Here is a 24,228-nt window from a genome sequence, read left to right as displayed (position 1 = left end):
TTTGTCTTCCCAAGTAACCGTTACGCGTGATGGAGCCCTGCTTTCCTGGAGATGGCTGAACACCTGCCTGCCCATGGGAAGTAGTGAATGAATTCCTTGTTTTGCTTTGCTTGCATGTGTGGCTTTTGCTTTCCCTATTAAACTGCCTTTATCTCAACCCATGAGTTTTCTCACTTTTACCCTTCCGATTCTCTCCCCCATCCCACCGGGGGGGAGTGAGCGAGCGGCTGCGTGGTGCTTAGTTGCCAGCTGAGGTTAAACCACGACAATACCAAACATTAAAGCTAAAGGATATCAGAAGTGTTTACATAGTAATTTTTACTACAACAGCTGTATAGACAGATACTCCCCCCCCCCCATACGCAATGGAGGCCAAATGGTGATTGGGAATATGCATATAGCAAGGTTCCCCATACCATTAACACACAATGCATGTAGCAGTACCTCCCTTTCTTAAATCCATCCTGGGGTGCTTGGCTTAAACAACAGGAAGCCATATACAACCAAATGAGACCATCACTAAAGTCATAAACTCTTATTTTCTGCCTTTTTGAAAGCAATCCAATTTTTACCCTTTTCACACTGAAAAATACAACTACAATAAATTCCCACAAATTATCTCAGTTTGGATAAAACGTCTGGAATAGCTGTATTTTATCTTCATGCCAATTAGTATCAGAAATATTACAAGGCAGTTGCTGCGGATACTCACTACAAGAAGGTTGAACTCAGCTGTAGATCAGAGCATTTCCAGATGAGAGGAAGGATAGAAATTTCAGCCTTCTCTGTATGCCAAGTGTTAGGAGGAAAGACATAAGGTTCAAACCAAAGCTCCTGATCCCAAAACACTCGGACTTCACAATGTGCAAAATCACACCTGAGTTTTGCCTTTTGGGATCTTTTTTTTCACAGTGTCAAAACTGTCATAATACATAAGGCTTTTACAACATTCATACAGCAAACTGGGCATCTATAAAATGTATCTCTATGAGCTTGTGGCTATTAAAAATCCCAGTGGAGCACTCTGAACCATCCAAACTGTCTAGGGCGTAGTTTGGAAGGCCAGTAAGAAATGAATTACAATAGTCAATAAGGGATGTAATTATGGAATTAGGTTCTTCTGACATTTACATTTTGCTAACTGTCAAATGTTATTTATGAAATGTGTTATTGTTTCCCTTTTGAAGTATCAGAAGACTATAAATAGTCTTAAATTATATTTATAATATGTATTATAAATACTTATGAGAGTAATACGCAGGGGTTTTAAGTCCCCTACTCTGCCATATTCGAATTAGATACATTTACTGCATGTAGAACAGTAAATGCCATGTCTTACTATTCATATTTACAAGTAGAAAGACGGGAAACTGCCAAGCAACAGGGCAAGACTCCCAGTTGGCCAGAGGGATCTTTCGCAGGCAGAAGCTGCGGACAATGCATACAATTCCCATAACGCGTAAAAAAGGCCACAGGTGTCACCATTTTCAAATGTACATGCAAAATTTGACTTTGCTGGTTTTCAGTATGCTCTTTATTGTTATTATGTAGTATTTTTATCACTGCAGTCCTTAGAAGTCCTCAGCATGGTCCAAGACCCAACATGTTTTACAAAAAGTTCCTATAAACAGGTAATTCTGATTAAAAGAACTGAATTAAAAGGTAATTCCCAGAGTGTTTATACTTTAATTCCAACCATTGAAAGCTAAAGGCCAGATGCCCCTTGGAACATCTCTGAGATGCATAACCGCAGTAGCTCCTCCTCATAAACCCTTGGTATGAAGAAGTCCTTCACTCACTGCCCTGGCAGATGTCCTCCATTGCTCCTCTGCCCCTTCCTCCTGGGCGAGCACGCTGCGGGTGACTCACCCCTGAAACGCCAGGCTGACACGGTAGAAGGCATGGTTGATTTGACCTGTGCAACCATTCTCCAAGCCACAACTCTGCAAGGCCACAACAGAAACGACAGATGGCCAGAGTGATTTCATGGGCTGGATCTACAAGCCACTAGATGGGCTGTCCTCATCACAGGCAAATGATAAGAGGGTGACTGCGAGAGGCAGCACAGATCTGCATGACAGGCTGTGATCACAGGGTACCAGCAGTCTCAGCACCATTGAATTTAACAAGTTTCTAGTACAGGAGTGTTTTAAGGAGGAATTTGAAGAAAAAATAAGGGGGTACTGCACGAATATGTGAAAGGATTCCTCCAAAGTATGATGAGCGGGATGGGAAGAGGCTCAGAGTTGTTTACTTGAAAACTGAATAAATGAATGATGAAAGTTGGTACTGTGGAATGAATCCTTGAAAGTGGATGAAGAGTAAAGACAGCCATGAAGAGCCTGGGATAAAAACAGTTAGGCTATAGGTTGATAAAATAGAGAAGGCAGATTCAGCGTAGGAATGCAAAGAGAAGTGTGACATGACTGAATGAATAAGCTGAGACAGCAATCTTGGCAGTCAGAATGGATTTAAAAAATAAAAGTCACATTTGTCAAAGACAAAGAAAAGGATAACAATTGAGACACAAGATGAAGAGAGGCAGGACTGTGTTTTAACTGTAAGCATGACAAGAAATGCTGTATTTCAGAGCAGTTAAGAAGAATCTGCAAGATCTGGAGTTACCCTGGCTGTGACAATCGAAAACAAGGTTGAGTAGAAAAAGGCTGCTGAGTTTATAGGGCTGAATAATAGATGATGCTGGTATTTTCCTCAGCACTCTGAAGAGGAGGTCAGAGAAAGACCTTTGGGTGTCAGGATTAAAAGGCCCGGTTTAGCCACGTTAAGCTTGAACTGTTAGCTAAACGTGTAAGGAGAGGGCAGGAGAGACAGGTCAAGATTTGAACAGAAGGAGACAGGGCTGGCATCATTTGGTTTGACACAATAACCAAATTGACATTTGCAAATGAAGTAACTCTGATAAAAAGCATAGCAGGAAAAGAAAAAGAGATCAAGGATGGAGAGCACCCAGGAAATCCCAGATGAAAACTGCAGGAGAGAGAAAGAGAAAGTAGAAACACAGGGGTAAAATCCAGAGACAAGAATCAGGGAGGCCAGGAAGAAGGACTTTATTCAAAATCAGCTGATAAATTAATGATGCTAACGAAGTGCTCCACCTGAGATCAGCCATGAAGAGGCACTTTGGGAAGATCAGTTTCAAAGAAATGAAGGGGATGAAACCCACCTCTGGGAGCTTCTTGGCCTGGAGCTGGAAGGAGCCCCAGGCAGGGACCATTAACAGTCTCCTGGCCAATACCATGCTCTAGCAAACACAAAAATTCGATGAACTAATCCCACCATCTCTCCTGCTCACTGTGGAGCGAGTAGAGAGCAGATAAAATTAATTCCTTCTTTTATTTCTATTTTTAAATATTCAGAGACACTCAGTGATAGAGACTTGACAGTTTGACAATTCATCTGCTCCAGCACATGTGCTTCAAGGAGTAACTACAGACCCATAATCATACCTCGATTTCTGGTCAAAGATGCCAGAACCAACAGATTTCCAGTAAAGTCAAGAAGTACCTTTGGTACATTTTAAATGAGGTATCTTCTGCCAACAGTGAGAATTTTAGTCTTGCTAAAATTTTCTTTCAGCCAAGTTTAGCTGTCCTGTTAGCAATCTATCAGCATAATTAACACTATCATTCACATCAAATGGATGAGAGCAGCAAATCCAGAGGTTATCAGCACAAACCTGATACAAGTCTCAGAACAACCTGGAAAACGCTTTATAGAAGCCTTAGCATCAACTTTGAGAAATCTGTGCATTATAAGGTCAAGAGAGCTTAAAAGGTCAGGAAGATGGGCAAGACGTAGACATCAAAAACAGTGGCTGGATCACATCACAGCCATAACATTCTCTCACTAGAAGAGAACAATCTAGGGCCAGCAGGATTATAACCACCCACTACAGGTGCTATTTGGACATCATTAAGAGTTAAAGCAGAAGCACAATCACCAGTTCTGTGGCCAGCATGAAAAGGCAAATTAATTTTTTTGTACAAAATGCTACAGGTAAGGTCTGGTCCCCCTTCCACAGAACAGGGAGGTATTATTCACTGAGTAACATCTTCTCAGGTAGGTAAACCCTGCTTTGCATGAGAGTCACATAATCCTCCTCAGAGCTAACAAAGGTTAGAGTAAAGGATGGATAACAAGAATGAGAATAGGTACTCAAGATGATATATATATTTATATATACAGTTTTCCCTCCTGGATTTCATACTGACAGCCTGAAGAAAATGGCTACAGATTAAATTCATAAAACATGAGTAACACCCTGCAATAATACTTCTCTGCAATAGTGTAACCCAATCAGACATTTACAGTATTCCTAGCAATTATGCAAACCCACAGGCTGTGCCAAGCCCTGTGATAAAGATATGGGTCAACATCTCAGAAAGACTAGCCAATCCCACCAAGTGTGTGATAGATAATGCAAATAAAACTCACTGTTAGGGTGCTGCATAGGACAAAACAAGAAAAATATGTGAAAGGGCTATCATCTTCATAAACAGGGTTACAATCCATCTGTTTAGGGTATTTCTCACAAAGAAACAAGATAATGATATAGGTCTATCATGTTTTTTGGACAACTGTAGAGGCTAGATAAATATTTAATCTATAACAATAGCTCATATAGATATATATTGCAGTATATTCCGGCAATTTGCATATCCACGAGCTGATACAAAATTTTACTTTAACAGAAATAATTCCTTACTTAAAGCCAAATAGTAATTTTTTGCTTTCATCATATTTCTCTTTCACAGTGTCTGGGTTTTCCATTAAAGTCAACAGGATTTTGCAACTAGAAAGCGCATGAGTTTAAAAGTATACCTCATTACACGAATGTAGAAGAAAATCGTTTCCCAAGTATTTTATGGAATTTAATTATTATTTTTAAATAAATTTTTGGAAAGTAACCTACAGTAAACAAAGATTTATTGTTACATAAATAAACAATGAGACAATTACAGCCTCTTTATGGAGACCATATTAGTCATGCACATCTAATGAAGCATTACTAAGCTATCACTGGGAGATAGCCTGATGTGTGTGATTAACAAAATAATACTCATAAATAGCTAATGAACAATGATGGTGCTTTAAAAATTTTGCATATCCTGCTATATTGAGAGTTATGGTTTTTGTCGCTTACTAAGGAACACATTAACCACTGAGTTCCACCCTGAAAAGGAAAGTATTAAATAGCACAATGCAACTATTTGCATTTTTGCTTCCTACAGGCCATGCTTTTGAAAATATAAAAGAACTCTCATGAAAGTCTACTAATGAAGAATACATTTCAGCTTGTGCCATGCTGTGTTTGAAAGATGACGTCTTGAGATGTCACCAGGGTGCAGGGGGAATATGACAGAACAAATGATCAAAAATTATTGTCATATAATATACAGCCATGAAATCTCTGAAGTGGCATTAGGTAGAAAAAGTCTGGGTTTAGTAATAATTGTGGTAGATTTTTTATGTTAAAAAAAAAAATAATGTATTTCCTTCAGGTGAGGTATATATTTGGCAAACCTACTCTGGAGAAAGCAAGTGGGATAGATGGCCAACATATGACAGTAGACAAAAAAGGTAAGAAAAAATAGGGTCAAAACGCATGTGTAATGACAATTTTTGGCATACGACAGGAGAACATTCTGTTAGTCAAACTAAATACCACTTCAGAATATACAGCTAATGTTGGGACTTTATCAGCAAAACAACTTGTGTTGTTCTGCCTACATGAGCAGGCTCGTCCAGCAGATGAGTGAGACTATGTAACAGTATACACAAACTACAGGCTTGCAAGGTGAACTCTGCTAAGCAGGGCCCTTCCTATCACGTTCTAAATACATTGACAAGTATTTGAAAAGTGGTATGAAGGGACCTATTTAGATTAATCCATGGAATAGAATGATGAAATGTAAGAGAGGAGTGTTGTTATTTCTATTGCAGTGCTATAGATGAACTAAATTGTATTGCGTCTACAGTGCAAACTCACAGCAAATCCTTCTTGTATTTTTCTTGGTGAGATAAATTCTTCCCAAATGATATTCCACCTTCAACCTAATCTCCTTCATGGATAAATTTACTCAAAGGGCAGAATTCCTGATGGCTGGAATAATAGCATTATTAAAATCAATATTTTTTGATGAATATTAGGTCTGGAACATATGAAAGAGAGCTATAAAGTACAGGGGAAAAAACCTTGCTTATCATTTTCAGTAGTAACCCAACTACAGCCCTTCATCTGTAATGAATTATGGAGCAATTCCCCTAAATCATCTGTATGAAGTCAGCTATAACACTGCCAATTTTAAAAAATTTGCTAGTTTTGAGCTACAAATTTATTCTTTATTGTGATAAATTAGAATCCAATAGTAGCCTATAAGATACTACATGGCGCAGGAGCAGGCTGTCCCCATACACCATAAGAAGAACAGGCGGGGAAGATGACCGGCCTGGCTGAACGGGGAGCTCTTGCTGGGACTCAGGAAAAAAAGGAGAGTTTACTGCTTGTGGAAGAAGGGGCAGGCGACTCAAGAAGAGTACAGGGATCTCGTTAGGTCATGCAGAGAGGAAATGAGAAAGGCAAAAGCCCAGCTAGAACGCAATCTGGCCACTGTCGTTAGAGACAACAAAAAATGTTTTTACAAATATATTAATAACAAGAAAAGAGCCAAGGAGAATCTCCATACTTTATTGGATGCAGGGGGGAACAGTGTCACCGAGGATGAGGAAAAGGCTGAGGTACTCAATGCCTTCTTTGCCTCAGTCTTTAACAGGCAGACCAGTTATCCTCAGGGTACTCGGCCTCCCGAGCTGGAAGACAGGGACGGCAAGCAGGATGAACCCCCCATAATCCAAGAGGAAGCAGTCAACGACCTGCTACGCCACCTGGATGCTCACAAGTCTATGGGGCTGGATGGGATCCACCCGAGAGTGCTGAGGGAGCTGGCGGAGGTGCTCGCCAAGCTGCTCTCCATCATTTATCAGCAGTCCTGGTTAATGGGGGAGGTCCCGGATGACTGGAGGCTTGCCAATGTGACGCCCATCTACAAGAAGGGCCGGAAGGAGGATCCAGGGAACTACAGACCTGTCAGCCTGACCTCGGTGCCAGGGAAGATTATGGAGCGGTTCATCTTGAGGGAGCTCACAAGGCATGTGCGGGACAACCAGGGGATCAGGCCCAGCCAGCACGGGTTCATAAGAGGCAGGTCCTGCTTGACCAACCTGATCTCCTTCTATGACCAGGTGACCCGCCTAGTGGATGAGGGAAAGGCTGTGGATGTGGTCTACCTGGACTTCAGCAAGGCCTCTGACACCGTCTCCCACAGCATTCTCTTAGAGAAGCTGGCGGCTCACAGCTTAGACAGGTGTACTCTGCTCTGGGTCAAAAACTGGCTGGACGGCCGGGCCCAGAGAGTTGTGGTGAATGGAGTTACATCCAGTTGGCGGCCGGTCACGAGCGGTGTTCCCCAGGGCTCAGTACTGGGGCTGGTCTTGTTCAATATGTTTATCGATGATCTGGATGAGGGGATCGAGTGCACCCTCAGTAACTTTGCAGACGACACCAAGTTGGGCGGGAGCGTTGATCTGCTCGAGGGTAGGAAGGCTCTGAAGAGGGACCTGGACAGGCTGGATTGATGGGCCCTGGCCAACTGTATGAGGTTCAACAAGGACAAATGCCGGGTCCTGCACTTCGGCCACAACAACCCCATGCAGCGCTACAGGCTTGGGGAAGAGTGGCTGGAAAGCTGACCAGTGGAAAAGGACCTGGGGGTGCTGGTCGACAGCCGGCTGAACATGAGCCGGCAGTGTGCCCAGGCGGCCAAGAAGGCCAATGGCATCCTGGCCTGTATCAGAAATAGTGTGGCCAGCAGGAGTAGGGAAGTGATCGTGCCCCTGTACTCGGCACTGGTGAGGCCGCACCTCGAATACTGTGTTCAGTTTTGGGCCCCTCACTACAAGACAGACATTGAGGTGCTGAAGCGTGTCCAGAGAAGGGCAACGAGGCTGGTGAAGGGTCTGGAGAACAAGTCTTATGAGGAGCAGCTGAGGGAACTGGGGTTGTTTAGCCTGGAGAAAAAGAGGCTGAGGGGAGACCTCATCGCTCTCTACAACTACCTGAAAGGAGGTTGTAGCGAGGTGGGTGTTGGTCTCTTCTCCCAAGTAACTAGCGATAAGACGAGAGAGGAAATGGCCTCAAGTTGCGCCAGGGGAGGTTTAGATTGGATGTAAGGAAAAATTTCTTTACTGAAAGAGTGGTGAAACATTGGAACAGGCTGCCCAGGGAAGTGGTGGAGTCCCCATCCCTGGAGGTATTTAAAAGACATGTAGATGAGGTGCTTAGGGACATGGTTTAGTGGACATGGTGGTGTTGGGTTGACGGTTGGACTCGATGATCTTAGAGGTCTTTTCCAACCTTTATGATTCTATGATTCTATACTAAACATACAGAAGCCTACATTTTTTCAGAATGTTTTTTCTCTTTTCTATCATATCAGACTGCCATTGTGGCAGACATGATAGCAGTAGCCAATGATAAAGATTAAGAAAGGACACTCTCTAGAGAGTTAAATAACCTTTCCAAATAAACAATAAATGAGCACTGTGCCCCAAAATATCCATTTCAGAATCCCAAAATTATGGAAATACAACTAAAGAGAAAGCATTGTGGGGGACAGGGAAGGCAGTTAAAGGAGGAGAAAGCAAATGCAAGACTATCCAGGCTGTTCCCTATTAAGGGCATATTTTTTTCCCTGTTGCACAAATGTGAATGTCAGTCTCCAAACTTTAAAAACTCTTAAGTGTAACATCAATACCAGAAGTTCTGTGTGAGCAAACCACAAACTTTTTGCTGCTTCTCTCCCTTCTGTCCCGTCAAAAAAGCCAGGCTGAGCAATCGTATATCCCCAGTTTTGCCAGCCTGTGGGATTTTCTCTGTTGTTTCTAAATCAAGAATGGGATTATCAGTGTCCTGCATTGCCTAATTGCATCGTCCTTACTTTGCTTTATAGGAGGCTCCACATTATAGCAGTAATGCAGCTTTCTTTGGGGGTGACTTTAGCACACAGACATCGATGGAGACTACACAGATGGGATTATTTACTACTATGACAGTTGACATCTCTTAGCATTACACCAGGATGAGCCAAAGCCGTATGGATGTGACACAGTGCATCACCCCTAAATATTTGTCTCTTGTGCTGTGGAAAGCACCTTGCCTCAGTAGCGCTCCTGTGGGCTCAGAGAGCCCAGAGACACTGTCAGGGTCTGTCCATGACCTGTTGCTGATGTTATCCCGTGTATTTCAGATGTTGAGATTGTATGTGACTACCAGCAGGAATGAGATGACAACTGTAGATTGACGAAGCAGAGACAGGCTGGATGAGAGAGACTCTGAGAAGAGTGGGTCAAGGACGTGAAACTTTGGGACACAGAGAGACCCAAGCTGGAAAAAAAGCTAAAGGGATGGTGGCTGTAAAGAACCGGCAGAGGAGTTCATGCACCCCTGCTTCAAAAGCTTGGCATGGAAAGCACAATTCTGCTGCTTTCAAAAAAACATGTAAAAACTGATGTCAAAAGCTCCCCACATCCCTCTGTCACAGTCCTGTTTCAAGAAGGACAACTAAATACTCCTGTCCATCACTCCGGCAGCTCAGGGGCAGACATCTGGAAAGTGGATTTAAAGGTTTCAGTCTAAGCCTCAGTGAGTGAGTGACAGGGTTACTATAAGGATGATATAGTTATGTCAGATTTAGAGTATAGGGTGTCAAAGCTATGAAATGAAGGAGACTTGTTCTCATGTCCCCACCTCACTAGTTGCAGACAGGAGAGTGTGCAGGACACTGCAGGAAAAGCAATTTGGCTAAACCACATCTTTACTTCTAAACGCATCCCCTTTTCCCTCTTTATTTTACAAAAAGAAATCCTATGTTTGTGAAACATTCAGAGAGAAGTGCCACAGGACAAGTCTCTCTTCTTTTTTATTTTCCCAAGAAAAGGCTTTAGTCTTAGGAAAGTAACTGTGGCCTCAGTGCAATTTGCAGAGCGCGTGGCAAGGCAGTAGGCTGCACACTGAAGAAAAAACCCTGAAATATTACCATATTGTTCTATGTATTACACTCTGTTCTGTAGGCTGAATGAAGCTGGTATTCTCTGGGCAAAAAAAGGTATGTCATTGCATACTTAAACACTACCCTAATGTCTATTTATTAGAAGACCCAACCGCAACTGCGCTGGCAGCCCTAATCCTGACATTTCGTATCTTCTGAACATAGGCTGTAACCTCAGCAACGTTCTCTTAAACACTGCTTTTGTATGAATACTTTACACATGCTGTACACAACACATTCCAAATGAGCTTTTCATTACTAACTACTTGTATTATGTATCAGTGAGCTCAATGACATTGATTTTCTAATAATATAAATTAACTGGCAAAGATAATTTCATCTATCATCAGTAGGGTTTTATTTCTGGCATCATGTTAAATAGTTAATCTTTCAAAAGACTAAATCATGAGCTTTTTAAAATTCAAGGCAGAGCTTAAACTGCTGTAAAAATCTTCTTAATTAGGATTAAAACAGTTTGTGTGTTGTTGCTTTATATCTAAGTAGTATAATGTTTTGCTTAGGTTTCTTCTCGCAGAGCAATTTAAAAAAACAAACATGATATTGCTGCGGCAAAAACTGCGTAAGGCATGGAAGTCTCCTGCAACTTCCTTGACCAGATGCTACTGGACAAGTTGCTGCTTGGCAACCTCAAACTTTCCAATATCTTTTACCTCCAATTCCATACAATATATACTTCTGCTACCATTGATGCTACAAAGGCTCTGATTCTTATGGTTACTGCGTATCTGACAGAAGACAGTCACTGCTGTTAAGAGGAGTATATCGCATTATGGTGACTACAACTGTGCTGATCTGGAATTACGGACCTGGCAGAAATTCTTTAGGATTCCCCTGGGACATCTTCAGGACAATCCCAGCTAAGCATGTGCTGCTCCCAGGAGCTCCCCAGCTCTCAGTGCCCTTCCTTTTCTCTATCTCGGGCTTGGGGAAGACAAGCTTCACTTTCCTGGGGTTCTCCGCAGCTTCCTGTTCCAGATTGTTTTCTTCACCTCAGCTTCCCATGACACAAAGGGCCCAATCCAAGACAATCCTAGCTTCTAGACTCTCAAAAGCCACGTGGTACTGCCGAGGAGTCTTAAGCAGCATCCAGAGGACTGGTGCAGTTGGGCCCAGGCTGGATGAGAAAACCCATATGGACACAGACACCAGTCTGTACCATAGACTGCTAAAGCCTTCTGCAAACTGTGGGCTGGTATTTCCAAGAAACAATTTTTTATCTGGCAGAAGGAAAACAAATCCTTTCTCACCACTTTCTGGACTCAGAGCTGTGAGTGTTTACGCACGTAAGGAGCATCTGTGTACTCAAGTAAGTGGTTCTGCAGAAGTATCCAGGACAAGGCTTTAAAATAAACCATGTCCCCATGCTACACTTTACACCTCAGTCATCTAATGAATTGCTCTGATATATGATAACCCTTTATCAAGCTTGTCAGATGCTTCATGTGTGCTTATACTGGTGAGATATTACTGCCTAGCCAGGAAATGCTTTTAAAGAAACATCCATGGAAAGATTCAATTTTGTTCTATCACATGACTATTTTACTTACCCCTGTCTTTTCATCAAAGATTTTGATTCCCCCAAAGGAGACTGTTAAGAAGATTTTTTGTTTATGTTCTCCTTTCGAACGAGCCGCAGCAACAATTCCCTATGGAAAAAAAGAACAGTTTGGCTGGTTTCATTCTCTTCTTGGTGCCACAGCAGAGCACAAAGATTTGCTTGTGGACGATTCACCACTTTTCTAGGAAAACTTAAGGGCCTTCCAGGAACAGTCCCCCTCTAACTTCTGGCTTCCTCCCTTTTTTCAAGGTACTACATCTCTTTACGCTACCCAGAGAGCATTTCAAATGTGCTCCCACTTCCAATGCCAGCACCAGCTAATCCTCCATGAAATTTGTTTTCATGGAAGCTGAAGGTCATTTCTAGCACACTTTTCCCAGCTATAAGCTGTTTTGTTTTCTTTTTTTAAAGAAAAAAAAAAACAAGCAGTGAAGGAAAAAAAACTTAGCTTATTTCATGGGCACACTCATCTGGAATAAGCAAAATCAAACTACATCTCTGCTGTAAAAAAACTGGTATAGAGGGTTAGCTTTTTTCATAACCTCAGGCTTTTACTTCTCAGGTGAACTTGCTGATACGTATTTCATGTACTATTCTTCCACAGCACAACTATAACAGTAACTTCTATTTCCACCTTCTCAGGAGCCTGCCCTGATGAATAACACTGTACTAAGATCAAACATAATCAATTGCACTAGTAAATAAAAAAAACCTATTTAGCCTTTATCTGGTGCTCTGCAATTTCGACATGTTTTAACAACCACTAACGTTTTAAGACCTTCATGAGGTCATTGTTCTCATTACACAGACGTGAAAATTAAAGAGAAAAAATGGAGTCACTTGTCAAAAGTCACCCCATAACTTTATGCCTGGCCTTAAAACTCATATTGCTAGACACTAGGTTTCCAGAGCCCGTAACTTCATGCTATGCTGCCTTACATACAAACATGAATTTCTAATGCTCCCTCCCCTTAATAATTTTAGTAATCTCACAACACTGTTTAGATCAATCTCGCCACTATGCAAACAGGTATCAGGCATCTGGGAGATGTGGAAATGGTAATCCATGGAGGAGAGAGACAAAAAGGCTTGTGCAGCAGAACAGTGACAATTCTTCCAAATTGCTTCTAGGAACTATGAAATGATGAGAAATATCCAGTATACAATTAAAACAGATAGGAATATTGTGGCAGATGTGATAAATCATCAGTGCACCTTTTAGAATAGTTTTTCCTTGTCATAAAATGTTCATAACTGATTCGTAAATTATCTACCAGATCTTTCTTTTAGATTGTTGAACCATAAGATGCATGTCACCCTTTGCTGTTTATTCATGAATAACCACCTATTCCTCCCGGTTCCTCAGGACTGGAACCCCGCTAGTTGGTAGTGTAAAAGATACTATTTAGCGATTTCTCCCTCCTGAAAAAATTAGCAATGCGAAATCCATCAGCTCTCTTGGTAGAGTGCTGGGGAGAGGACTGGAAGGAAAAAAACGGGAAAAAGACTGAGGAGAGTTTACTCCCAGACCTAGCTTGTAACCCTACAATGCAGATGGGAAGTCAACAGCCAACACTGCACTCAAAAAACCCACAATCTATCCTTCCTCCTCAACAAATCCAGCTCTTCCCCATTTCCCAGGGCCACATAAAGGATGCTTCCTATAAAGCACTCTTACGCTCTTTGAGGGTTGTAAGAAAAGATTGAGCCCAGAAAGGTCTAGCATGCTCCAGAAAGTCCACCCTCCTACACCACTAATGCTTTCAGACTCTGTCTACTCTCTAAGTTTGCAGTCTACTCAAAACCTGCTTTTGTCACTGCTCCATTTCTTTCCCAAAACTCTGGGGACTCTTCTTTATCTTCTCACGCTTTGTCCTCTCAGTGCACTGCCTCCTGATATTGTAACCCATCAATCCTGCCATTACAGGTGCAAGACATTATCCTTCCAGTGAGGACACCAGTTCCCCCCTACATCTGGCTACCTACACCCCACAATGTCACTCACCCCTTCCTGCCTGTCCCGACAGGAGATGATGATCAAAGGCAGGGCTGTAGTTGATTAACACTGTCATAAAAAATGTTCTGATATACCATTTTTCTTCATAGTGGTTTACCTCCCCTTTTGCATAATAAAATTATTCAATTTGCAGATGCGTTGTTTATAATTTGTGGACAAATTGCAGTGGTGTCAATCATGAATAACTACTGAACTCAGAGATAATGTATTAAAATTAAACTGGGATAAGCAATACCAACCAGGAGTTCATGTAAAATTGACTGATTTCAATACATAATTAACCAGAGTGTGACTCAGTGTCATGAAAGGAGAATGAGTAAAAGTTCAAGCTGAAATTCACTCCCTTTGACTCCACAATATTAAACATTAAAAGTTTCACTGCACCTTGAGCTTCATCATGGAGTCTTGGCATAACTTGTCTCCTCGTGCGGCAGAAACCTCATCTATCCCAATCAGTTTTGCTTTGTATCGGACACCGTCACCTTTAAACCTCTTTATTAAAGTGGCTTCACTGCGATCCTGACCTGAAAAGACATAAGGGAAACAAGGAAATTTGCATGAGTGCAAAGGAAAATGAACAAATAAATACTCGCAAATTAAGTGGCAAATTAGATCTAACTCCTACCTCAACACCTAAACATGCAAACATTTCAATAAAATTAGAAGAAAAGTACTAGTTCAATAAAACCTTTTGGCCTTACTACCTCAAATGAATTCACAATGGAATTGTTGCCATACAAAATCTTCTGCACAAAATTTGCACACAAATTAGGTTTACAGAAATAAGAGATAAGCCTGAATCAGACCTTATGGATCTGAAAACTTCTGATCTGTATGGGTTGTTTTAATACCAATACACTTGAGAATTCTTCATTTTGCAGACAAAACTCTAATAGAAGCATGCTACTATTTCCTCGTATACCGACTTATCTAACCACATCAGCAATATTTACACTATTACCATTTGAATGATGAAAAACCAAATGATGTTATTTGCCTATAGAATATTGCTGCTTTAAAACCTCCACAAAAAATACTGTCTCCTTGTTCTATTCTTTCTGCTTATAGACATATACAGAAAAAACATAACCAGCAATGTTGGCTCTCACAGGCTCACCCTGAGAAGCTTAAAAAATGACACAAGATGTTTCTTAATAAAAAAGCAATCGAGGATAAGATAGCACAGTACTGATAAGGCCAATGTAACATAAATTATAATGCTCAGACTAGCCTGAACCACACAACGATGACACTACAGCAATCCATGAAAGGGATAGTTTTGTCAGGAGGACTTTTTCTCTGAGTATCTGCAGAAGAGTGTACTCTGTGTCTTAGCTGGCAGAAATATGTTAGTTAGGGAATCAGTCTTCCTAAAATTGATTAAAGATATATTTTGCAGCTGTCTGTGGAATTTCTTGCTAGGATCTCAAAAAACCAGCAGTGAACTGTAAATAATTGCAACAAAAAAGTAACCAAACAAACAACTTCCAAGGCACAAAGAAGCAAACAATAATGTGAGATCTTAAAGAATCTGAAGTTTCTTGGACCCAACAGATTCCACCAGAAAACTTGCCTAAACATGAACAGATGTTGCTAAAATTTATACTATTACCACCTAGGAGCTGAGTCACAGATTTTGCCCCATCCTTCTAGCTATTGTAAAAAAATGAACAAAGAGCTAGAGCCTGCTATAAATGAACCATAAGTAAGAATCTAGTATTAGACACCTATATTTGAGAGTTTTGGCCCAAATTTTCTCCAAAGCTCATTCCTATTTGAAAAGTCAGATTAAAGCACGGAAAAAAAAAAAAAAATCTGCTTCTGCGCAGCTAGTTTTTGATAAGCATTAAGTACACAAGCTTTGGGGGGAAAAGCTATTTTGTTTTGCATTTCTATTAAAAGTACCTTTTTCAGCAGTCAACACTTGGGTCAACTTTGCTAGTGTTACATGCTCATCAAGTAGATGAATAAACTAGGTTCAAAACTATGGAATTGAAATTTTTACAACACCGTTATAGGAAAAACTAGAGAGCATACACAACCAATGAAGAGTACTTCCAAATGAAGATACTCATTTGGTTCTTCTTCCTCGAGAGTACAACACAGTCCATGCTGTGAACTAATGATAGACTAAATGTATGTTAAAAAATAGAGCTATTTGAAGCATATTGAGATCTTCAAGTGTGTTTGAGCACACAAATACTATTTCTTTCAATGAAAAGTATCAGCTCAGACCAATGTTCTAATGCCTCATTTATAGCCCCTTAAAAATAAGGCAGCTGACTAAGTGTTGCTGTGATAGTTCAGTGGCCACCCGACTGTTTCCCTTGATTCATTTTCACTCCTGCTCCCTCAAAAAGAATTAAACAGAGGGTTGAAACTTCATGCTTTTACATTATATTAAAAAAACCCCAAACCCTAATGATACACAAATGATAAATCAGAAACTCGAAGTAATGCTAATATCATTCCCCAGGGAAATGCCAAGGCAGATGTTGGCACCGTCAGCTAAAAACAATGAAAAAAAATTTTCCACTTTCAGCTCCAGAGTGGGGCAGGAGGGAGAACATCTGGAGAAGCAACAAAGTCCAATGATAACAGTGGACTTTTCCATATGTCTTTTATACTTGCAAATATATCCTGTTGATTTGCAGTAAATAAAATCCAATTCCAACAGCTTTCTTGCCAACAATTTTCAACCTTATGTCTTCGTAACAGCCGAAGGTAGCTGTTAGCTAATAGCATGAGCATGTAAGTGTTCAAGAGTGTTTCCTGGATCCAAGTCATGATAGTGACCTTGCATCCATCAGTTATTTGAACATTTATACTTATTCCAACTTCTGATCTGTTTTGCTGCACGTAACTAAATCCCTGACATTAAGAGCCCATTCAAACACAACTTATGGCTATGTCTGCTTACGTACAAGTCCCATGTCAATTATGACCCAAATTAAGTAGGATAAAGTGCTTTTGGGATAAATGACTGGGAAAAATCATCAACCTGAAAATGATGTAGATATTTTAAACTGCAGTGGAAACTGCAAATTACTAGAGACTACAAATTCATCCGTAAAACCCTAGAGCATATGTCCCATGAAAAAGCATAGAGAATGCACACACACACTGCCCTATATTATAAATCAGCCATCTGCAACAGTCACCATTTCTCAGCATACATCCAGATCTCCCCCAATCTATACTTGTACTGTATTTCCAAATTTTGGTGCTGTAATCAGCACTGACAAACTTTCTACCTGCTTGGAAAATTACCATATGACAAACATTGTCAGTATGGTCAATTTTATAGCACTCATGAGGTGCGAGATTTATGCAGGGTGATACTTCATTTGCACACTGGACACTTACAAGGCAGATAGTCCAGACTCTTTAAAATTTTCTGAACTTCAAGACCAATGAGTATTTTCCAATTCTTTGCTCTAAAATGCTTTCATAAATATCTTTTCATAAGCAAAGAAATATCCTAAGCATGTTTGCAACTCGACACAAGCACTTCACAATCCAAAATGTAACCAGATTATCAACAAAACTAAAACCGATTTGATTCCCATGTCCCAAACTGAGAAAAAATGCAAAAGCTAAAAACCCACTAACAACAACGTCACACAAATTCAATTTAGAAAGGTGATCACTTTTAATTAGAAAATGTGCCACTGTTGACACAGGCAAAGAAATGTTTTGTTTGCAGCATATAGATTTATAATCCTCAGAGGCCCTTAAAATGTAAATGTAAGAGTAATTATTTTATCTGCTTCTATAGATGTCACCGTTCACCTTTAAGCCATATGTGTTCCAGCTGGAGCCACTGCTCCTGCGTAAGTGGGAAAACATGACCTTTGCTGCTGAGCAAAGCAGACATTGCACTTGGACTTCCACAGTCTTTTAAGAGAACAATAAATCCCTGGAGCTGGGTGATGCAATGTGCTTCTGAGCTTGCATCTAAAGTAGAGAGAGGCTTATCATCATGACCAGTATTACGGTATTTTATCCATCTCACTAAATATACCATAAAAGTAATAAACAAGGTTTTTAACACAGTCAATCATTTTTATTCAAGGCAACATACCTTAATTAAACTCAGATTCTGTAAAGCGAGCTAGAGACAGACCTGAACCCAAAACCCCAGTAGTCAACCCAAGTACCTCAAGCGCATTCAATCCCAAGACGTGACTGGTAAACAGTCCAAGAGGAGCATAAGCTACTGTGGAAGATTCAGGTCAGAGCAGCCCGAGTTGAGTGCCAGAGGCAGGTGTTCCCCGGACCATACCCATCAGCAGTGGTCACTGGAGCCGCTCAGGGGACATTACCATGTCAGCAGCCCACCAGCTGCCATTCAATCCTGACTTTGACATCAAGAGGGAGAGCTAGCTGTGTTCACATTAGGTTACCTGGCTCCAAGTAATGCTCTTAACTTTGCAGACTGAAGCTCACGCAAGGTTTTCTTCCCAGACACTGCGTATTTTGGCGAGTGTCTAAAGAAGACTTATCCTCACTCTTGGTACAAGTCAAGGATTACACTTGGTTTTGGCTCTTAGCCCAACAGAGCACCAAGCTACCGTTGTATTAAGATGCTAACGTTTAGAGCAAACGCTGTTCATTTTCCCAGCGGATATGTAAGTAAGCGTATTTCATAAATAGAAAAAGAAAATAAACCAAAGCATCATTGCAATGAGCAGACTGTTGCTTTTTCTGAATGCTCTTACAACATACTATGCATTCTTCACAGCACCCGCTAATCTAAACCAACAGCCCTGGAAATGGCTATATCCTTTATTTAAATGTGTGAAGCCCTCAAGGCATAATCTGAATTTCTTGATTTTACGACTGTAAAATATATAATGATATTATCACCAAAGTCAATAACATGCTCCTGGCAATCAATTCGCTGAACAACAACACACCACTGTCTTTTTTTTTTTCTTTTCTTTTCTAACTAATAAACTGTCAAAGTTGTATCCATCACACATTCAAATTATAAACCTGAAATAACACCTCCTTGTCTTTTGCAGGGCTGAAAAACAATCACATACGCACTTATAAACAGCCTACATCTTCATGGGGACAATTAGCATTTTTATAGCACCAACGCAGTGGAAAATACAAAACGCTGCAGTGCAGAATGACCTCTAAGACGCTGCACACACTGAAGGCTAGTGAATTAATTACTAAGTGAAAGATATTTCCTATTAGCTGTGCATATATATGTCCCTATATCCACACACGTACACATCCGTAATTTTATGTATTTGCACATATGCATACACACATGGTGCACAGCTTCATTTGGTATCAATTATCTAAAGAAAATTCACGGTAATTTTAATCAACTACAGATTTCCCGGAGCGGGGGGGGGGGGGGGGGGGGAGGATATAAGCAGGTGTAAAAGAGAAAATACTCATACATAATTATATGTACCTTCCAGTACAGCAGCAACTAAACAGCAATTCAGGAAGGGATCATGAAAAGCTCAAACAGATTATTCTCCTTGATGGCACATTTTTCTCAACGGCTTCACACAACCCCAAGTCCGATGCAGAGGGCTCGAAACTATCCGTCACACAGAGACGGATCTTGATACCAAGACTGCAGCACCTCGGGAATGCAATTCTTTCTTCATAGGCATAAAAAAGTTCAGTGCAGAATGTTTATTTTGGATTTTAAAACTAAAAGCGCCCCACAAATTCCCAGATCCTCCTGCTATCTGTTGATCTAATTTTTGAACTTTTTTGCTAGAGGTAGAAAACTTAGAGGTACTAGGTCGTGTATTTGTCACTGTCTTTGGGAGCATGACTGCCCAAACGCGCTGTGCTGCACCTCGAGATCTGACAGAGAAAAATAAACTCCTTTTCCTTTTTTAACATAACACTTTAGAAAACAAAATACGTCATATCTAGCAGTATATGTGCACACAATTTAACTTCTGGTGTTATCACTAGCATTCTCTTCCTGTAACAATATTTCTCAAATGAGTGTCTTAAAATTAGCCTTTTTTTTTTTTTTTTAACAAGAGTTACTTAAGGGTTTAATTTCAAAATCTGTAATTTATCTCAAGTGACCAAAGTACATTTGTGGCAAGATCTGCTTGCAACATCAATCACTGCTATCTTTTAAATGAAGAGGTACTTTGAGTTTCACACTTTATTTCATCAATGAAGGCTAGTTCCTAGCAACTGAAAAAAACCTACTGATGCAGTGAAATGCAAACTGTTTTGCGGGATGGATTACAACCTTAAAAAGCATGTTAAATTTTTAAAGGGAATAAGTACCTCTTGTCTATATAGGATCCTAGCCAAAACTCCTGGTTACAGTATATGCATGCAACTTGAATGCAAGGGATGAAAACTTCTCCTTTCATCAGCTGATAGGGAAACTCCTAAAAAGTCTGCAAGATGTGTTCTGGAGTGCTTTTAGCTTACCCAGCTAGAGCTAACTTGCTGTAGGGTCAACAAGTGAACCCTGTTGAGGTCTACTGTATTAACAAAGTGATATTGCCAAGGTACAAGTACATAAAACCTCAGCAAACTATCTTTTAAACCTCCTCCTACCAAGAACCTACCTCTTCCTATGAGCTGCCTTTGCCCAAGAGTGCCATCAGGAAGCATGTGAGCCTCCCACCTCAAGGAACTAGAGGGAGAACCTCCCTCCCATCCTGCTGGTGCTTCGGTCCTCTTGGTGCTTCTGCTCAGAAAAAGGTAAAATGCCCCATTTTGACAGCAACGCAAACATTTGTCTTGAGTGCAAAGACTGAGAATATTTCTATGGAACATGATAAACCATTTAAAGAGGGAAACAGAAACCACTCTGAAGGCTCAATGAACTTCTATTAAGGTTAAATTTAAAAACATTACCTACAATTTTAAACACAGATAAGGGCTCTCCAGGAAAACTCAATCATCATTCAGGCTATCATCTCAGCAGTACTTCCCGATTGTTCAGCACTGCTATTCACAGTAACCTCCAACTGAGAGATTTTATGGCTTCTAGCATTATTAGCCTGTGAATTACTGTACTCGAAGACACCTACACATCCCCACTCTTAGAATCAAGTTTCCTGTGTAAGTAAGATGTTCCCATATTATTTGCTGCCTTTGGTCAGAGCTTTATGAGCAGAGATGTCATTCACAAGGTAACAGCAATTGCACTTGCCAAGTTTTTATCTTAACACTTTGTACTCTACACAAGCTAATAAAAACCAAGATGTACATTTTACTGTCTCCAAAGCAAAATGGTCGTGTGGACTAGATTAAATTATTTCTTTATACTACAAAGAAGGATGTCTGAGTACGTCAAGAGAAGAATTCAATTATTTACAGAGAAGGCCTCAGTATAAAATAATGTTTGATTAAAATTTTGGACAAATCTCAGTGGTGGAGAGTCTAGGGTGAGCACATGGGAGATGGCAGTGATTGAGCACATACACTCCACAGACAGATGACAAAGCACTCGTTTTAGTTTTAGCCAGAAGGCTCACTGATCAATTTTATTTTGTTAGATGGTCTTTGAGATGACAGTATATGGGGACATCCTCAGACACAGAAATGACCAAAAGCTGAATGTAATTAAACTTCCTTTCAGCCTCTGTACCACGCAAGTCTTCATAAATCTTTGAAAGCCATTTTGTAAGGTGCCTTTTACAGGCTGGATGCAGAAGCAGCTAAAATCCCAAATTCTACACTGATTTAAATTGAAATAAGACACTGCAATAAAACTTCATTTTGGGGTACTAGCCTTGTTCAGCAAGCCCCAGGGAACAACCAAAAGTGAAACAAGGAAAACTTGGTGGTCTATTTTCTGCTGTTAGAGATTAAGAATAAAAATGATGTTCTCTGGACAACTAGAGGGGAAGGGAGAGGACAAGTATCTGTGGATTCTCCTCCTTAGAAGACAGAAGATAGTTTAGCAAGTTTTGTTCACCTTATGTTTCAAAGCTGCAGTAAATGTTTAAATCAAGCAGACATCGAAATGTCAAGTAAATAAAGCCCATGGGAAAACAGGGTCATCAACCAGTTCATCCCTTACCTACTTGCCTGGATGTCAGTATGAAATTGGTTGCTTCTGAGAGAAAATCAACTAAGAAAAGGTAACTGTTTTTACAGTGATCCTGTACGTGCGCTGCATTTGGACAGGGCATGGTAAAAGCCTAGACACTTTGACAACCAAGGGACCCATTACAGCTGTACTAATATGCCCAAGCAAAACAGCCCTAATGGGGCAGCCAGTAGATACCATCTACTGCCAAAGATCTCCATAAAGGGCTTCCAAAGCAGCAAGGAGAGGCCGGTCCAAATGGCGCTGCTAAGTTACCCCAGAATGTGTCATTTCCCAACCAAATCTGAACTTGCTGGGGAAAAGGAAAGTAAATTAGAATTGCCTTTCTTTCCAAGCTCCACTGTAGCACTGAGAAGCACCTTAAAGCAGCTGAAAAACTAGCCTACACTAGGAAAACTGATCATTTAAAGATGAGCATCCAAATAATTATTTTGGTATGTGAGCACGCAACAAGATTTGCAGAGTTGCTGAATTCCCCTGACTCTCTCTAATCCTACAAGAACTAAAAGTGTTCAGAACTTATGAAAAAAAAATCAAGCTGCTTTTATGTGTCTACCTATATCTGGCTTTAAGTAGGTAATTTTCAGGAACAATTTTAATTAGACTTTAACTAATGCAGGACACAGACATGCATGCACTTACACATAGAGCCCCAAAGTCATGTTGAGACACAAAAATTCACAATTTACACTTCAAAGCCTACAAATATATTCTGTTGATGAGTCTATCAAAGAGTTTAGTTTTTGTTATGTATAAAGAAAGAGAAAGGGTGGAGAATCAGTTCACTTCATACAAATGCCAAATTCTTGTGCTGCCCTAAGATAAATGTTAATTCTCCAGGACTATAAAAAAGCAAGTTAAGAAAAGGATATGCTCTGATTAACATGCCCAAATTTCTCACATGTTCAATAAGAGAAGAATCTTTCCATTCAAGATAACTAATTACAGGCACTAAAGTCCCCAAAGAAAAGAGCAATAGCCCATAACAACTAAAGCAGGAGGACAAAGCCATTCATTGATTTACACTTTACCCTCTCTTGTCAACACTCCGGTCTTCTACTGCACCAGTGCTGCATGCACACACTGAACTGGGACCGTGCACCACACTGGATTAAATCATGGCCATGTGCCAGGGCCACATCAGGGCTCCAACACTTCTCCTTGAGTCATCCTCTTTGTCAATGTAGAACTTTTATTATGTTGAAGACTCATGCCTGTACTAGTTAAAACAGTTACAAAACTGATGCAGTAGATCACAACAGGCTGCATCATGCACCATGCTGTGACGGCAACTGGGTCACTGATGTGACAGTGCAGCTGCAGAACCATCCTGCACCTTTCTTCCTATGGAATTATTGGTACTGACAATTATGTCTGGATTTATTAGTTGTTCTGACGATACTGGTATAAAATGCAGTTCTGGAATGTACAGACCCGTAAGTTTCTGGCTTAAAAAGCTATCTCCAAGGTCATGGAATTAGAGGCAGCACGCGGCCTCGGAAGGGAATTATGTACCCACCTCACAAAGCCTATCCTCACGCAGAAAAAGGAAAATGACATGTTAGAAAAGCACAGTAAATAGATTTGTAGAAATTATCCTATGATCACGTTAATTCAATAACAAAAGCAGCTGCTCTTTATTTTCCACGGGCAAACGGAAATACCAGTATTCACCACATGGCAGTCAAAAAAACCCAAACTGCTATTTCCCTGCTGAAATTGTTCACATTTTGCGATCCAATGTTTCAGGAAGAAAATTATTTTCATTTTGGCCTCCCACTGCCTCTGCAACATCAGAGAATGTCTCTCCCTGTTGGAAAAACAATAGGAGGCAAAGAGAAAAGCAGCTTTTTTCCTGAGACTTTGGGCTAAAAAATGCCATCAATTTCAAAATTACAACAGTTGCAAAGTGCTTCTTTCAATCTGGTCCTTTATTTTTGCCTCCTGCTGCCACTCTGACAACAGGAACGGCAGCAGGAGGCAGAAATGTAAAGACTACTGCCGGCAATCTCCCTTGGGCAAAGCATTAATAAGAAGTGAAAACACCCCTGTGCCATAACAAATTCCAGAGGTAAGAAACTGGGGTTTGCGCATCTCTCGTGTGTGTAGTGTCATGGAGGATCAGCCCATCAGGATAAGTCTTCTGTTTCTGGAACTACATTGGTCAGGCATAGAATCATAGAATAGTTTGGGTTGGAAGGGACCTCTAAAGGTCATCTAGTCCAACCCCCCTGCCATGGGCAGGGACATCTTCAACTAGATCAGGTTGCTCAGAGCCCCGTCCAACCTGACCTTGAGTGTTTCCAGGGATGGGGCATCCACCACCTCTCTGGGCAACCTGTGCCAGTGTTTCACCACCCTCAGCGTAAAAAATTTCTTCCTCATATCTAGTCTAAATCTACCCCCCTTTAGTTTAAAGCCACTCCCCCTTGTCCTG

The 24,228-nt window shown here is 40.7% G+C and overlaps 1 protein-coding gene across 27 annotated transcripts in view; it reads right to left on the bottom strand.

The window, feature by feature from the left end:
* DAB1 (DAB adaptor protein 1) overlaps nucleotides 1–24,228 on the bottom strand; it is a 484,695-nt gene that overhangs the window by 58,741 nt on the left and 401,726 nt on the right. For 26 of the 27 annotated variants that reach the window (XM_076340092.1, XM_076340090.1, XM_076340089.1 and 23 more), the window contains 2 exons: nucleotides 14,108–14,247; nucleotides 11,696–11,794 (listed from right to left, as the gene is read on the bottom strand). In XM_076340092.1, the coding sequence (XP_076196207.1) occupies nucleotides 11,696–11,794; nucleotides 14,108–14,247 (239 nt within the window). The remainder of the gene's footprint in view (nucleotides 1–11,695; nucleotides 11,795–14,107; nucleotides 14,248–24,228) is intronic. The other variant, XM_076340111.1, reaches the window with a different exon arrangement.

The sequence above is a fragment of the Aptenodytes patagonicus genome, chromosome 5, assembly GCF_965638725.1.
Source record: "Aptenodytes patagonicus chromosome 5, bAptPat1.pri.cur, whole genome shotgun sequence".
Classification (NCBI taxonomy): Eukaryota; Metazoa; Chordata; class Aves; order Sphenisciformes; family Spheniscidae; genus Aptenodytes; species Aptenodytes patagonicus.
The sequence above is the reverse complement of the archived record's forward strand: the minus strand, read 5'-3'. Positions and strand labels throughout refer to the sequence as shown.